The sequence below is a fragment of the Myotis myotis genome, unplaced genomic scaffold (assembly GCF_014108235.1).
Source record: "Myotis myotis isolate mMyoMyo1 unplaced genomic scaffold, mMyoMyo1.p scaffold_m19_p_5, whole genome shotgun sequence".
In the NCBI taxonomy this organism is placed as follows: Eukaryota; Metazoa; Chordata; class Mammalia; order Chiroptera; family Vespertilionidae; genus Myotis; species Myotis myotis.
The window spans coordinates 80,138,316-80,156,334 of NW_023416357.1; the positions used below are offsets into that span (position 1 = coordinate 80,138,316).

Here is an 18,019-nt window from a genome sequence, read left to right on the forward strand (position 1 = left end):
TAGGATGCCTACAGGATGCCTTGTTGGAGCAGATCTACTAGGACAGGGTAGTGAGCAGGCCCCTAAGTGCTCCCTGAAGATGTTACCCCTGCACTCCATGAGCCAACTTTTGGATGTCTGACACACAGACCATTGGTAGTGGTGGATGGTATTCTCCAAAGTGGCCACAGCAATATTGCCCTTCCAGAACCTTTTCACTCCCCATCAAGAGGTGGCATCTATTTCTCCTCCCCTTGGAACTGAGGGTGACTTTATGATGATCTTGAGGAACTGAAAGCAGTAAAAGTGATGCTGGGTGACTTCTGAGTCTGGGTGATAAAAGCAACATGACCTCCATATCTCTCTCTCTCTCTCTCTCTCTCTCTCTCTCCCTCTCTCCCTCTCCCTCCCTCCCTCTCTTTCTTTGTGTGTGTATGTGTGTGTCCCTGGATGCTTGTTCTTGGTTCCAAACCACTATCCTGGGAGGAGGCTCAGGCCACATGGAGAGGAAGAGTTATGATCAACAGCCCCAGCTAAGATCTCAGTTAACTACTAGAGTCACCGGATTTAGGAGTGAGTGAGCTTCCAGATAATTCAACACAGGCTATAAGCCTTCCCAGCTGCACCAAGTGTAGCAGAGATTAGCCAACTATGCTGGTCTTTGCCAAAAAGTGAGGATCTGAAAGCAAAATAAATGTTCACATTGTTTTAACCCACTAAGTTTTGTGGTAACTTGTTTTGCAGCCTAAGTAACTGGAACACTGTGTTACCTAGGGAGCAGCAATAGTCAACAGAGAGAGTTAAGTAAGAGACCCTTGCACTTTTCCTCTCTCTCCTTTTAGATTAGGAAAGGGGAGGAGGACTAGTCATCCAGAAGCAGACCACTCACCTCCTCCACCCGGGGTAGAGGGATAGGAGTAAAGCACAGACCACCCTCCCCTTCCCACTGCAGTACCCTGATACAAATTGGGCAATAGTAAGAAAAGGGAACTTTTACACCCGAGATGAAATCAGGGTTTTAACCTGGGCAGAATCTTGCATGAAAGTGACTAGGGTACACACAGTTTCCCTCAGGTGCCATTGTAAAACCTGTCACCCAGAGAGATGGGAGATTTGATAACACAGAGGAGGACAATGGGTGGAAAAGAAACTGTTCATTGTGTGTGCCTCTCTGAATTGAGGCTGCTCTGTAAAGTTGATCATATTTGTCAAGTAGTCAAATTTATTCCTACCCAAGGACCAGGTGTGAGCACCATCCCTGGGGCAGTGGGAATGTTTATTTCAGAAGCCAGCTGATATAAGAAGATGTGGCTGGGCAGCGCGGCCCAGGTCACCGGTTCACTGGTCCATCCCCAGCGGTCAGCGCGGCCGCGAGGACTGCAGCCGGTGTCACCATGTTGTGCCGGGCGGCGTGCAGCGTGAGCGGGGAGCTGGTGCCAGCTCTGGGGACCCTGGGCTCCCGGCAGAAGCACACCCTCCCCGACCTGCCTGCCCTCGGACTATGGTGCCCTGGAGCCTCACATCACCGGCCAGGCGGCCTAAGTGAACAACCTGGCCAAGGGTGACATCACAACTCAGACAGCTCTTCAGCCTGCGCTGAAGTTCATCGGTGGGAGGCCATGTCAATTATAGCATTTTCTGGACAAACCTGAGCCCTAATGGTGGTGGAGAACCCAACGGGGAATTGCTGGAAGCCATCAAACGTGACTTTGGTTCCTTCGCCACGTCTAAGGAGAAGTTGACCACTGTGTCTGCTGGCCTTCAAGGCTCAGGTTGGGGTTGGCTTGGTTTCGATAAGGAACAAGGACGCTTACAGATTGCAGCTTGTTCTAACCACGATCCCCTTCAAGGAGCAACAGGTCTTATTCCACTCCTGGGGACTGACGTGCGGGAGCATGCTTATTACCTCCAGTATAAAAACGTCAGGCCTGACTACCTGGGAGTTGTTTGGAATATAATCAACTGGGAGAATGTCACTGAGAGATACATAGCTTGCAAAAAGTAAACCGTCAGCTTGACACCGAGTACATAAAGCTCTTTGTGGCTGCTTTTGTGGTAGTGCAGAGTACCTCCGTGTACCTGTAAGCTGCTCTGTCCTTTCTTTATTGAGTAAGGTATTACTTATGTGTCTTTATTCCCCCTCACTTGTCACTCCTGCCCCCACACTCTTTGACCATCTTTGACACCGTCCCTTTCTAAGGCAAAGCTTTTCCTTATATTGAGCCAGAATCGGTATTCCTAATAACTCCCACACAGTGGTCTTTGCATTGTCTGCAGGAATTTCAAAAGAGAAATCTATTTCCTTTTCCACATGAGGAGGCAAGATTCAGGGACTGTTATAGTCTGAATTGTGCCCCCCTCCCCCAGTACTTCAAAATGTGACTGTATTTGGAGATAGGGTCTGCAAAGAGGTAATTAAATTAAAATAAAGTCACATAGGTTGACTCTAATCCAGCATGACCGGTGTCCTTCAAAGAAGAAGAGATTAGGGCACAGACACACACAGGGGAAGGAGGCCATCTATAAGAAAAGGAGAAAGGTCTCAGAAGAAACCAACCCTGCTGACATCTTGACCTTGAACTTCCAGCCTCCAGACCAGAAGACACTAAACATCTTTGTTTAAGCTGCCCAACTGTAGTACTTTGTATGGCAGCCCCAGCAGACTAACACAGCCACCCCCTGCCAAGCCCCCTCCTCAGCCAAAGCAAACACTGTTCTTTTTGCTGAAACTCAGAGAAGCTTCCATTGCTCCTTCCTGTGTTGCTAACTCTCCTCTCCCTGCACTCTGATTTGTTAGGATGCCCAGAAGGCAAAGCCCTGCACCCAGGGGGCCTGACCACTATGGAGAAAGGCATGCCTCTCACTTTATGTTTGGATTCTGTACTGCTGTTCATGGAGCTTAAGATTTGTTTGACTTTTATTGAATCACACTCTTAGCTCACTTTGAGCTTTGTCTCCATGAAGAGCCCCAGGCCTGTTCACTGCTATTGCTGTCAAAAAGCCACATCTTCCACTTTCAGTCCTTTCTTACTTATTTTTTCCAGACTGATTTTCTGTCTTGGATGGCAGCCACAGGGATATTTTGTAGGCTTTTCCACCTACATGCAGAACATTGGTCCCTATTACTTTGTCACTCATCCATTCCCTGTTTGTTATTTTTTGTGGGGGGAAGAGAGAAGGAGGAACAAGAATTGCTTTCTGCCGAAACCGGTTTGGCTCAGTGGATAGAGCGTTGGGCCTCCGGACTGAAGGGTCCCGGGTTCGATTCTGGTCAAGAGCATGCCGGGAGCCGGTCCATCCTTGCTGTTTCAAGGGACCTGGCATAGATGGCATACTGTTCTTAATATGTTTGCTCACCTTCTTGGCACTATGTGTTTTAACCAAGGTCACCTCTCTGAGAAAGGTTGTTTCCCCAGGTAGGGATTTTCCCCTGAGGTTAGGGAGGGAATAAAACCCCTTAACTAAGTGCCAGGCGGGTAATTAATCACTTTAACTATGAACAATCATGCTTAAGCTACATAATCTTTACTCCCTGTAATGGAGATAAGAAACGCCCTAACCTTTGGAATAGAGATTGATAGGATTGGAATCAACTGGTATAAATACAGATGTAACAAGACAACAGAACCTACACAGAACCTAGAGACAGAAGAACTTCGCTGGAGAGAACATGGCAAAAGATCCTGGACAGAAACTAGACACAGAACCTAGAGACAGAACCTAGCGAGAGAATCTGGCTGAAGAACCTAGAGACAGAACCTGGTTACAGAACCTGGATAGACATGGCAAGAGAACCTGACTAGAACCTGGTGACTGAACCTGGCTAGAGAACCTGGACAGAACCTGGCTGGAGAACCTAGCGAGGGAACATGGCTACAGAACCTGGCTGGAGAACCTGGCTGCAGAACCTAGCAAGAGAACATGGACACAGAACCTGGCTGGAGATCCTAACCAGAACTTCGCTGGAGATCCTGACCAGAACTTGGCTAGAGATCCTGGCTAGGCTGCTGATCAACTGAACGCTGTCTCGGTGTCATTCCTTCTTCACCGACTCTGTCCACACCTTTGGGGACCCCTGGACCTGCTGGGGTTGGACCCCAACAAGGGCATGTACCTGGGTTGTGGGCATTTCCCCAGTGGGGGATGTGCAGGAGGCAGCTGATTGATGTTTCTCTCTCATTGATGTTTCTGGCTCGCTATCTCTCTCCCTTCCTCTCTAAAAAATCAATAAAATATATTTTTTTAAAAAAAGAATTGCTTTCCTACCTTCAACATACTAGTGAATACCATTATCTTTAGGGTCATGCACAAATTTAATTTTATGTCCCCAACACTCTCATATATAACACTGATAAAACAGGAAACAGGTCATATGAAACACATATAAGAGAATCCTATTGTACAGGATATAACAGGACAGAACCCAGTTGTAGCTGACTCTGGAGACTCCACTCAAAGTTTATGTGAATTTATTAAGATAACTTGGGTCTGGTAATTCAACCAACTAAAAAGTCCATCCAACTCTGCCCTTACCTGCCTGCCATTTATTTCCCAAGGATTCATTGAGGGCCACACTTCTCCAGCTTATCCCACTGAAATGAAATCCATAAGCTCACTATCTTGTCTATAAAGCAGTATCTAAAGGTCTTCGTCCTTTGTACTCTGCTAGAGCTTCATTCTAATGTTTCAAGATTTAATGATTAAGCCTGACTTTTCCCCAACCATACCATCTATAATTTTTCAAACTTACATTTCTTAAATATGTATCTCCTGGACTTCTGCTTCTGGCCATATGGCAGACAAGATGATCAAAGAAACCTTTTCCATACAGTACACTGAAAAATTATGAATTCCATGCAAAAGGCATCCTTTTTTTAATGCATGAATGAGTTGATAGGGAAGTAAGGGAACTCTTTGGAAGCCAGAAATGACAAGGTTTTGGAGATGCTCATTTGGGGACACTGACACCTCCCTAAGTGGGAATGGGCACATTTAAAGATGGAAATAGATGGAAAAATCGCCGCTCTCCTGAGCCTGTCCCCTTGGCACTGACATTTCTGTATGACTTCCTAACCTTCCACAGGGTCCCTGTCACTCCTGCTGGGTGGAGGTCGCTGGAGGAGAGAAGCCAGAACTGAAGTGTCCCTAGGAATGTGAGCGATACTGGGAAATAGGAGAGGACCCGCCAGAGCGGAAACACACCTGACATGTCTCCAAGGAGCAGGGCACCCCTGTCGGTCCCCGGAGAGGGGAGGGGACTCTACACGAGGCGGGGGAGTCCGGGTGAATGTCTATTCAATCAGAGGATTCTCTCTTGCCAAAAAAAGTGTATGTTAATATGACCTTTGAAAAGTGGTGCTGATTAAGAACCAACAAGGATTCACGAAGACCAGGTAACACCAAGTTAATCTCTAAAATTTGTCTCTGTTTTGCTGAGGTCTAGATCCGGGTTTCTCAGCCTTGGCACTGCTGACATCCAGACCTGGTAACTCATTGTTCTGTGGGGGTGCGGTGCCGGGAGCCAGTCCATCCTTGCTGTTTCAAAGGACCTGGCATATATGGCATACTGTTCTTAATATGTTTTCTCACCTTCTTGGCACTATGTGTTTTAACCAAGGTCTCTGAGAAAGGTTGTTTCCCCAGGTAGGGATTTTCCCCTGAAGTTAGGGAGGGAATAAAACCTCTTAACTAAGTGCCAGGCGGGTAGTTAATCACTTTAACTACGAACAATCATGCTTAAGCTACATAATCTTTACTCCCTGTAATGGAGATAAGAAACGCCCTAACCTTTGGAATAGAGATTGATAGGATTGGAGTCAACTGGTATAAATACAGATGTAACAAGACAACAGGAGTCAGAACCTACACACAGAACTTAGAAGACAGAACCTACAGACAGAAGAACTTCGCTGGAGAGAACATGGCAAAAGATCCTGGACTGAACCTGACTACAGAAATTGGCAAAAGAACCTGACTAGAACCTGGTGACTGAACCTGGCTGGAGAACCTGGACAGAACCTGGCTGGAGAACCTAGCAAGGGAACATGAACTCAGAACTTGGCTGGAGATCCTGAAGCAGAACTTCGCTGGAGATCCAGACCAGAACTTGGCTGGAGATCCTGGCTAGAGATCCTGGCTAGGCTGCTGATCAACTGAACGCTGTCTCCGAGTCTTTCCTTCTTCGCCAACTCCGTCCACACCTTTGGGGACCCCTGGACCTGCTGGGGCAGGACCCTGGCAGTGCGGGAAGAGGGCTGCCCTGTGCATTGTAGGATGTTGAATTGCACCCTGGCCTCTACCCACTAGATGCCAGTAGGAGCACACCCCCAACCCAACCCCCCCCCCCCACACACACACACACACAGTTGTAACAACGAGGATACTGTCCCCAGACACTGCAATGTCCCCAGGGGAAAGAACACTGTTCTAGCCAAATATATTTGTACAAAAATCTTCAATTAATGCTGGGGTCCAACCCCAGCAGGTCCGGGGGTCCCCAAAGGTGTGGACGGAGTCGGCGAAGAAGGAATGACACAGAGACAGCGTTCAGTTGATCAGCAGCCTAGCCAGGATCTCTAGCCAAGTTCTGGTCAGGATCTCCAGCGAAGTTCTGGTTAGGATCTCCAGCCAGGTTCTGTGTCCATGTTCTCTTGCTAGGTTCTCCAGCCACGTTCGGTCGCCAGGTTCTGTAGCCGGGTTCTTCTGCCAGGTTCTGTCTAGGTTCTCCAGCATAGTTCTGTAGCCATGTTCTATCCAGGTTCTGTAGCCAGGTTCTGTCTCTAGGTTCTTCAGCCAGATTCTCTCGCTAGGTCTGTCTCTAGGTTCTGTCTCCAGTTTCTGTCCAGGATCTTTTGCCATGTTCTCTTGCTAGGTTCTGTCTCTAGGTTCTGTCTCCAGTTTCTGTCCAGGATCTTTTGCCATGTTCTCTCCAGTGAAGTTCTTCTGTCTCTAGGTTCTGTGTCTAGGTTCTGTGTAGGTTCTGTTGTCTTGTTACATCTGTATTTATACCAGTTGATTCCAATCCTATCAATCTCTATTCCAAAGGTTAGGGCATTTCTTATCTCCATTCCAGGGAGTAAAGATTATGTAGCTTAAGCATGATTGTTCATAGTTAAAGTGATTAATTACCCGCCTGGCACTTAGTTAAGGGGTTTTATTCCCTCCCTAACCTCAGGGGAAAATCCCTACCTGGGGAAACAACCTTTCTCAGAGAGGTGACCTTGGTTAAAACACATAGTGCCAAGAAGGTGAGCAAACATATTAAGAACAGTATGCCATCTATGCCAGGTCCCTTGAAACAGCAAGGATGGACCGGCTCCCAGCAAATTAAATAGTTCATAAAGTAGCCAAATTTTAGAAGTATTCTACATGTCTAGAAATAGAAGAATTATTAAATACTTAATGGTATAGCTGCTCAGTGGAATACTATATGGCTATTAAAATGATAATTATCCATTCTGTGTAGCAAAATTTAAAATGTTAATGATACGATATTAAGCGTTTTTAAGTAATACATATGATTATCACTTTGGGCTTTTCCAGGTGGCAAGGAACAAAGTTAGATTCTTTTGCTGGTTTATTCTAAGGACACACAGGGAAGATGAGGAGACAGGGCATAATGTCATCGGCAGCAAAGTCAAACAATGCAGAGAATAAACATCGTTTGGGGCCTGAAGGTTATTCATGCTGTCACCTCCATTATGCTGTGGCCCTAAGTATGACCGACCGCTGGGCTCCTGCTGCGAGCTCTGTTGTGCCATGTGCTGCACCTGTCTTTGTGTCTATAGCTCAGTTTGTTTTCTCTCAAGGCTCTGCTTACTAACGACTTCCATGGCTTCATGGCTTCTGCCAACTAGTGGCTTCTGCTTACTGATTTCTGCTTGCCCCAGTTTCCTGTGTGTCTCACATTTAAACGGCCCAAAGAAAGGGGATCTATTGTTCCATTAGTCAGAGCTCTCAAGCCAGGCCACCTCTGTAGATCCGAAGGTTAGCATTCCATAGGTAATTGTGTTTCCATCAGGTGACCAAACCTAATCCAATCAGCTTTTGTCCAAAAAGTGGTCATATAGCATGAATGTGGTAGTTACCACCTATCCAATACAACTATAGTTTTCAACTATGTCTAAAATAATAAATTAAAACTATGTAGTGTACCTATGAAGATAGATAGGAAAGGGATAAAATTAAAGCCATCATACTGGGGTTAGGGTGGAGGGATTACAGATTACTATCTTTCTCCATTTTGCAACTTTCATTTAATGATACTGTAATTGCTTTTTAGTTTTCACATATTTTTCAGGAAATAATCTCCCCCAAGCAATTTCAGTCATGCCACCAAGCTTCTGAGTTTAGTCTCTCCATGAACTCGTCTTGGAACGGGTAGAGCAAAGTCGCAACCATGAAAGCCGTGGTCGCCCTTGCACATAAAGTGGAGCAACTTCTGCCAGGTAAAGGTGAAGGCCAGAATTATAGGTTGTAGAGTATCTTGAAGGTAAAAGTGTCTGCTGTTACTCTGAAAACTCTCTTACTATGAAAACACCCTTACTATGAAAACTGCTATAATAGCATGTGCCACATAAACAAAACACAGAACCTTCTAGCTAACTTGGTTGTGGAAAGGCCTTTGTCCACCCGCCAGGTATTTGAAAATACCAACCACTTAATTGGCAGACATCTCCAGGGGCCACGAGAAGCTACCACGGCAGCTTTGTGAAACGAGCCACCCCTGGCTTCACTTTGATCTTCTCCTGTCTACACCCTTGTTTCAGTTCCTCTGCCACAGACATATAATTAATGCTTGATAATAACTGTAATTATTACAAGGACTACTTGAGATGGAAGAGAGGAGAAACCAAATTTTCATATGAATTGGCATCTGAGCTGAACAGTCTGTTTATATGTCATAAAGCTTGGACCCCCTTCTCGTCGGTCCCCAGCTTTAACTCGGGGCGCACGAGCTGTAGGCAAGAAACTCCAAGCTGGAGGCTTGATCACCCATCGGAGAACCGGCGTGGAACCCAGCTTCCCAGGGAACCAAGTAGCAAAAATCCTCCCGCGCTCCTAGAGAGGACCCGGAAGCTCGGCGCAATCCCGGAAGACGAGGTGCTGACACACTTCCGGCCTTTGTGACTCATTGTGTCTGTGTCGAGGCGTCGGGAGGGCCTAGCTCCTTGTGCAGCGCCCTTCGGCCGGTCTGAGCCCCAGAGTCGGCTCCCCTTTCTCTCCCAGCGCCCCAAGGCCGCTCCCGGGGCTCACGGTGAGACTTGGGCCGGCCTCTGCGGAGGGCGGGCGGGGCCGCAGGGGGGTGTGCGTGAGGGTGGGCTCCGCCGCTGCGGCCCGGGGTCCCCTCCAGGCGGCCCTGCCGGGATGTAAAGAGTTCCCGTCCCCATCCCCCAGGCCCGGCCTTAGGATGTGCCGTCCCCCAGGAGCCCGCCCTCCCTCCCCTCGGGTCCAGGCGGGGAGGGGGCGAGACCCCAGTGGCCAGGGGTGCTCGGGGACTGGGGAGAAGCCGGCCGCGGACCCTTTCGGGGCCCCTCGCCCACCGTGTCTACGTGGTGCTTTGACGTTTCGGAGAACAGTCTGATTTTCCTGCTCTCCCTTCGTCATCATTTGCTTTGAGTCCAGTGAGATTTTTTTTTCTTCTCGGGGTCCTTCAGGACCTTCAGGGGAAAATGCGGCAGGCGGGACATGGGCACGTTTTGAAGTGCAGCCTTCATGTCTCCAGATCACCGCTCCTCACTCCACCCCTCCCTGATCGGTGGTGACAGAGTAGCTGGAGCCTAGTCCAGGGGGTGAAGAAGTGACTCGGCTGTAGGAGAGCTGATAGACAGCCCACTCCTTCCAGCTTTATGGAGTATTTTGATGGCTTTAGAAACCAGCTGTCAGGAAGGTTGGGTGTATTTTTCGGTTCGGGGAAGCTACTCTGCTTGACTTGGCGTGAGTGAGAGTGAAGAGAATTGGTGGAGATTTCACCGTGTCATTAGAAGACTGATTACCTGAGTGACCTTGGATAAGACATTTCGCCAACTCTCAGTTTTGTCATTAATAAAATTAACTAGGTTTTCTTAAAAGATCCAATTTTGAAATTTCATCCAGTCGATGTAATTGAAAAATTTCAGCTACAATTCACCCTGACTGCGCTCTCCCTTCTTCTTCCCTCCCTGCAGTGCCTCCAGTACACAATACCATACTGTCAGTACAGAGAGTGGCTGTTACATGGCCTGAGACCAAAGAAAGCATTTCTTGTGCAGGCCAGTGCTAGGCAGATTTGGAGGTGGTCAATAAATACTTGTTGAATTGTGGAGAATTAATTGTGACCCGATCAACAAAGCTCTGTGACTGTATGTGCTGGCCAAATGAAATAGCTTTATTACGTAGGGAACCGTAAGGACAATGTGCTCCAGGAGGTTTTTTCCAAGTTGCATTGACTCTGAATTGCTATGCAATATTCTTGTTCATTATTTCAGGCAGTTTTCACCAGTCTTAAAATACAAACTAGCTACTTAATATCATAGGCTTTTGCTTATTCTCTACTTGATTTAAGCATTTAGATTTTTTTCTAACTTTCGATTGCACCTAAATACACAGTGTTAAATCTTACCTTTTCATTCAAAGGTAGTATCACTGTTCTTTGTGTAGCTAGCTGTCTTTTAAAGGTACCTTTTTTATATTTTAAACGGTTTATAGCTCTGTTTTGAAAAATGAGAGGAGGGCAGTTTAAACGTTGACGACTAAAAGACACCCTGAAAAAAATAATGGCCTGTTTAAAAAATAACCTGTGGAATAAAGTGAACTTGTAACTCCAAGCCCTTTTTGTAAGAAAATCGTTTGTATTTATCCTTGATGAGAACTAGTTGCTGGGGGTAATCTTATCTAAATCGGATAGAATGTCAGAATGTTCTTCAGCTCAGACGGACCCCAGAGGTAGTATTCTCCTCCCAGCTCCCATCTTCCCCCAATTTAACAGATAAGGATACTGGATGCCAGAGATGAAATAACTCAGGGATGCGTAACTTATTTGTGAGAGACTAGAATTCAGGTGTTTCAACCTGTACTGCTTTCACTATGGGATTTCTCCCATTGCTTAATCTTTTAAGTAGGCTGAAAATTGGAAAGTATAAATTACATCTCTTTAGTTTATTGGAAAAAGTTAAAATACTTCCCTAGTGTCTACTAAATGCCAGACACTCTTTTAAGTGCTTTACATGTGTTAACTCATTTAATCCTCACAACTCTATGAAGCAAATACTGTTTATCCCCACTATACAAGTGAAGAAACACGCATAGATTAATTTGCTTAAAATCACCAGCTGGTAAGTGGTAGAGCAACTTCATGAAACTTCCAAGTAGCCAATTTGAGGATAACATTGAATTGTGTATGAATGGGCAAAAAAAAAAAAGTAATGTAAATTCAATGAAGTATTTTTTTAAAAAAACTAATGCTTGCAAGGACTCTTACTAAGTGGTCTAATAGGTACAAAGAAGCCTACCCTTAACAATAGTCCAGTTGAGGACGGAAGGCGTGAAAAATTACAGAAATAAAAACAGCGCCAGGTAGTTTAGAGGAGAAAAGCTGTGTGCTCACATCATCTGGGAAAACTAAAATAAAACCCAGCCCTTCTGCTGTTGTGACTTTTCTCTTGCCCAGAGTAGTAGTAGAAAATGGGAGATAGGGGAGAGGAACTATTGAAATTGGGGGAAGAGGGGATGTGCCTATGCCCTCATGTCTGTCCCTTTAGGTCTCACTTCTTCAGAGTATCTTCCTGTTAAGTCCCACTGACTCAGACTATCCTCTTTAAAACTCTGGCCCAAGTGTGAATACAAATCAAGATTCCTTTCCTTTATTCTTATTATGGCTAAGACAGAATAGAATTTTCATAAAAAGATTGCTGATTGCTAGGCTAGTTCTGCTCAGTTACCCTGTTGAAGGCCCTACCCACTTGATTTTAGATAATTCCCATTTACATATTCAGTGTCTCCTTAGTTGCACAGCTCTCTAGTGAGAACTGTGGGTATCAAATGAAGCCCATTCCTGAGTGGTCATCCTTCATAGGCACTTTCAGAATCTGTATGTGCACAGAAGCCCTTCCTCACACCATGTTGAGACAGTGAGTTTGGTATGATGATTAGAGTTGTTTTGTTTTTATATACATTTGTATTGATTTCAGAGGAGAGAAAGATAGAAACAGAGAGTCATTGATCAGCTGCCTCCTGCATGCTCCCTACTGGGGATCGAGCCCACAACTAAGGCATGTGCCCTTGACCGGAATCAAACTTGGGACCCTTTAGTCAGCAGGCCAATGCTCTATCCACTGAGCCAAACTGGCTGATGGTTAGAGTTTGAACTGAGGAGTCCCACAGACCTAATTTCAAATCCTGGTTCTCCCTTTCCAATTGCTGTGTGACCTTGGGTATGTTATTTAACAGTAGTTGCCCGGCCAGCATGGCGGTGGTTGAGCATGGACCTATAAACCAGGAGGTTACGGTTTGATTCTCTGTCAGGGCACATGCCCAGGTTGCAGGCTCGATCCCCAGTAGGGAGCATGCAGGAGGCAGCTGATCAATGATTCTCATTGATGTTTCTCAATGTGTCTCTCTCCCTCTCTCCTTTGCTCTCTGAAATCAATAAAATATATATTTTTAAAAAATAGCAGTAAACCTTAATTTTGTCTTTATAAAATGAGATGATAATTGTACCCACCTCCTAAGATTGTGTGAAATGCTTAATATAATACCTAGTACCTAGAAAGCACTCGATAAATAATTGGCTCTTACTATTACGCCTACTAGTGGCTTCTTGAATTGGATAGCGATGAGGGGAAAGGGCATTTTAGCTTAGATCTGATGATAAGTAGGCATTGAGTATGATGTGAGGAGAGGATGGCAGTCAAATTACAAGGCATATTTAGGAAAGACTGAATAAACTCATTTTGCTAGATGGAAAAGTTTCATGCAGAGAGGGGGAGAAATGGTTAGGAAATGTAGCTTAAGGGGAAACGGATCAGGTACTGGAAGTTGTTGACTGCAAGGCTATCAGTTTTAGGAAGAATAATCCAGAGGGTAGGAGGTGGGGGAATCATTGGGAGAAAATGAAGTCAGTGTACCAAAGAGAGGACGCTGGATTTCATGGAACTAGTTAGAAAAATAAGTGTGAACAAAGAATTGCTTCCCCTGGTGCTTGGAGACTGAATGCATGTAAGAGGAGAGGAGTCAAGCAAGGTGAGATTCTGAGCCCGAGTGATTGAGATATTAGTAGAATATATGATCATAATTGCCACTAAAGACAATATGAAGATGGCAGGGGGAGCTGTAATAGCTTGAGTAGTTTTTATTTCGTCTATTCAGCTTCACAGAATTCAACTCTGCCAGGTGCGCGAGGAGATGAGTACAAAGAAGACAAGACTCCCTCTCCTGAGAAGCTTAAATTTTAGTTGGGAAGTGGAGATAGGAACTGCAACCCAAATAATGATAATACAAGGAGAAAATAAGTAAGTGCCTTGAATAATAACAAAGAAGGTACTAAGGATGTTGAAAGGAGGAAGATATTTAATTTGGAATGTCAGGAGACATTATACATCTTGCAAGGTGCATAAAAATTTGACCAATAAAGTTGATATGGTAGGAAATTAAAAATCACACCTATGCTTAGGGGACATTAATGGGCCAAAGAGGCTGAAATATAGGGGATCGCTACTAAGAAAAGCAGTAAGGTAAGAATAGAAAAGTACGATGTGGTGTATCTGAGGGGGAGGAGGTAATGATCAGAAGCATACTCTGGCAGTACTGTTGGTCTTAGTATGTTCAAATTGGAACAGGGAGAAATTGAAGCTAGAGAAACTGTATGGGGCTATGGCACTAGACTAGGTAGGCGATAGAGAGCTTGAATTAGGATGGTGGAAAATAATTGTAAGAGACATATAGCAGGAAGATATTCTTTCTTTTGACTTTTCAGAATAAAAAGAAAGAAACTAAGACTTATAGGAATTATTTATCCTCCAGTTGGGTTAAGCTAGCCAAAGGGATGATCTCTTGAACTACTTACTCTCTGCCTTTTCCTATAGCAGTCTTTTGGGGTCTTGGCTATTCTGATGCCCCCAGCTCCCAGGGGGGTGGGCCTCTTCCTGGAAGCTGCCTTGTTAATGCATCAGTTAAGTTACTTCTCAGGTGCTGGAACCTCGTTAGGACAGTTAGCACATTCTACTTTGTACTGTAATTATTTGTGTAAAAAGAGGACTAGTGCTTCTCATCCTTCTGTTCTCCTCAGTTTAATAGGACACCTTGAATATTGCGGAGAGGCAGAAATGTTTAGGAAACTGAGTAATTATAGCTCTAAGGACTTTATTGGGAAAACTGCTCCGAGGTTGAAAAACACAATATTTACTACAGCAAGGAGGGTGAGGTACAGAACAGGTCTGAAGGTATTAAAGGGAAGGGCTAGAAGAAGGGAAGGTTTACAATAGGACTTTTTACTAGTTTAATGTCATTGGAGAAATGACTTAATTCCCCCACTTCCTTTAAATAGAAAGCCTTTTTTAAAAATATATATTTTAATGATATTTTACAGAGAGGAAGGGAGAGGGATAGAGAGTTAGAAACATCGATGAGAGAGAAACATTCATCAGCTGGCTCCTGCACACCCCCTACTGGGGATGTGCCCGCAACCAAGGTACATGCCCTTGACTGGAATCCAACCTGGGACCCTTGAGTCTGCAGGCTGATGCTCTATCCACTGAGCCAAACCGGTTAGGGCTAGAAAGCCTTTTTTTAATGTAATATTCTTTTTTCTTCTTCTTCTTGTAATATTCTTTATTGTTATTATAGACTGCTAGTTTAATAAGGATTTCTGTTTTTCATTAAGGACAAAAAAAATGAGAAACACTGATCTTGTGATCTCAGATTAAAATCATGTTCTTTGTGATTAGAGCAGTCATCTCCAAACTTTTATGATCACACATTCCTACCAATTAAAAACTAAAAATTATATACATGTACTATTACACCAATATTTTGTATAATTAAAAATACATTAAATAGTGCTCTTTAAAAATAACTTGTGCTTTAGATGTACCTTTGCTACCAAAATTACTAATAATTTTTTAATGAGAGCCATGTAATTTAAAATGCTTCATTAGTTTTCAACTCTTGGCTTAAATAATTGTGATACAGAAATTGGATGCTGCCTCTAAAACTTGAATTTGATGCTTACTTACGATGGTTATAGAGGTGAAAAAGATACTTCACAAAGATTTGTCAATTCAGGTGGAAGGAACACATTGTCAACTGACTGTTTAGTAATATACCCACCAACCATGCTAAATTTTTGTTGTTGAAATTCAGCTAGTACTTTTCCATTTTCCATGACCTTAAATCATCTGTTCCTACAAACTAATCAAAGGTTTTTTTATATTTTTAACAAACAGGTTTAAGACCTACTAAAATTCCTCATTTGGGAGATTTTTAAACAGATTAGAAAATATTTCCAAGTTTTTTAAATGACTAGGTAATAAGGATAATTAGTCATTTTTGGCTGTTAAAATTACATAACAATGTATGTTTTCCAGCATACATCTGTCCTCATAGTAGTTCTTTCCTTCACCTTTTTTTTTAAGCAGCTGTTTTCTCACTGATTGGTTAACTCCTTGTTTGATTTAGATCGACATTGGTTTTTACCTCCTCATCTAGCTGAGTAAACCCTTGCTCTAAAGAGAAACTGCAGCGGTGCCGTTTTCTTGCTTATTGTGTTTGCATCATTAGTATTTCTCATAATTGTGGTTTCTCTGTAAGAACCTTTAAAGCGGCTTCTCTCTTTTTTGAGATATAATTGACATATAACATCATATTAGTTTCAAATGTACAACATAAAGACTCAGTATTTGTATTTATTGTGAAATGACCACCACAGTAAGTCTCGTTAAATTCTGTTCACCATAGTTAAACAAAAATTTTATTGTAATGAGGATTTTTAAGATCTACTCTCAGCAACTTTCAAATATGCAATACAGTATTACTAACTGTAGTCACCATGCTGTACATTACACCCCCAGTTCTGGTTATTTAATTTATAACCAGAACTTTGTACCATTTGACCCCTTCACACACTTCCCAAGTCCCCATGCTTGTCTCTTTTAAGCTAGGTAAAATAATCCATTATTCTACGAACTGATGTCAGGTAAACTGGGAAAAATCACAATGTCTAAAAGTGAGCAAGTAAATGAGGGCACCTTAACAGCCCTCTGTGTTGGGGAGAAGGGGGCTCCCACTCTCCCCTGTAGAATGACCACACAGTACCCCCCAAAAAAACAATAGAAACAGTTGGATGGTGGATTAGCAATTCTGGGGCTTCGGATTTGGTGTGACTGTTGACTCCACTAGGTAGGTAGCTGCTGCTGAGCAAATTAGTTAAATTTTCTAAGCCTGAGCCATGTCATCTGTAAATGGTACTAGCAGTTGTTCCTACCTGGTAGGATTGCTGTGGGATGAAATAAGACTGTGTGTGGCCCAGCCAGCATGGCTCAGTGGTTGAACCGGGATGTCACAGTTCAATTTCTGGTCAGGGTGCATGCCTGGGTTGTGGGCTCGATCCCTAGTGTGGGCATGCAGGAGGCAGCCAATCAGTGATTCTCTCTCATCATTGATGTTTCTATCTCCCTCTCCCTTCCTCTCTGAAATCAACAAAAATAAAAAATGAAAAAAGATTATGTGTGTACTGCTTGATGTCTCTTGCCTGTACCCTGTTGACATTCGGCTCTCACTGGGTTAAGCACTGTAAAGGTATGATGTCATAACCTGCTGTTCTCCTGGAGATAAGATGCTTAGGGTGGAATTTGCCCATTGGAGGCAAATCTTAATGTATAAAGTGGTAGTCAAAACAGTGTGGCTCTGGAGGCTTTTTTCGTGCCTTGAATGAAGTGTTAGTAGCACAGGCCACTTTTCATAAAGATGCTAACCACTTTTTTTAATACTTCAGGAATCATACAGAAACAGATATCAGAGAACATTTTCAAGGACAGAAAGGACAGACTTTATTTGGATCAAGTCAGTTCTCTGAGCCTGAATGATGACTGCTGAATCAAGGGAAGCTACTGGTCTGTCCCCCCAGGCTGCCCAAGAGAAGGATGGTATCGTAATAGTGAAGGTAGAAGAGGAAGATGAGGAGGAACACATGTGGGGGCAGGATTCCAGCCTGCAGGAGACTCCTCCTCCTGACCCAGAGATCTTCCGCCAACGTTTCAGGCACTTCTGTTATCAGAACACTTTTGGGCCTCGAGAGGCTCTGAGTCGACTGAAGGAACTTTGTCATCAGTGGCTTCGACCAGAGATAAACACCAAGGAGCAGATTCTGGAGCTGCTGGTGCTAGAGCAATTTCTTTCCATCCTGCCCAAGGAGCTTCAAGCCTGGCTGCAGGAATACCGTCCCGATAGTGGGGAGGAGGCTGTGACCCTTCTGGAAGATTTGGAGCTTGATTTATCAGGACAGCAGGTGAGAAGAGGTGAAACTTAGGTGTGAGGAACACGTGGACTTTGAGACTGGAGCAAAGAGAAAGTTACTGATTTAAAGCTAATATTAGTAGTCTTAGTATTAGACTAGTATTAGTATTAATATACTAGGGGCCCAGCGTGCAAAATTGCATGAGGCCCAGGACCCAGAGTCCCTCGGCTCAACGGGACCCAGAAAGAGTCCTGCGCCTGCCGCGGTGGGAGGCAGGACTCAGAAACCCCTCCGCCGCCCAGGCGGGACCCAGAACCCCACCCGCGCCTCTGGTCAAGTCCTCCAGAGTCAAGTCCCCGCCCACCTGCCCTACGCCTCGCCACACATGCAGCCCCACCCACCCGCGCACTCAGGCGTGATAACCATAGGCTTTTATATAATAAGATACTAATATAATATATATAATAGGTATATATATATATCATGTCATATATATAAAATAAACTAATATACAGGCTACTAATATAAGCTTGTTTAGTAGTCTGTCGTGGTTATTCTCCTTGTTTTGCTTGAATATTAAAAAGTATTCTGGCCTTATCTCCCTTACATCCT

The 18,019-nt window shown here is 44.3% G+C and overlaps 1 protein-coding gene and 1 pseudogene across 1 annotated transcript in view; both read left to right on the forward strand.

Moving 5' to 3' along the window:
• Nucleotides 1-1,373: 1,373 nt before the first annotated feature.
• LOC118656496 lies at nucleotides 1,374-2,100 on the forward strand (annotated as a pseudogene).
• A 7,006-nt stretch (nucleotides 2,101-9,106) lies between these two features.
• ZSCAN21 (zinc finger and SCAN domain containing 21) overlaps nucleotides 9,107-18,019 on the forward strand; it is a 44,807-nt gene continuing 35,894 nt past the window's right edge. Inside the window, exons 1-2 of the mRNA XM_036309937.1 lie at nucleotides 9,107-9,235; nucleotides 16,946-17,458. Of these exons, the coding sequence (XP_036165830.1) occupies nucleotides 17,033-17,458 (426 nt within the window). The 5' untranslated portion in view covers nucleotides 9,107-9,235; nucleotides 16,946-17,032. The remainder of the gene's footprint in view (nucleotides 9,236-16,945; nucleotides 17,459-18,019) is intronic.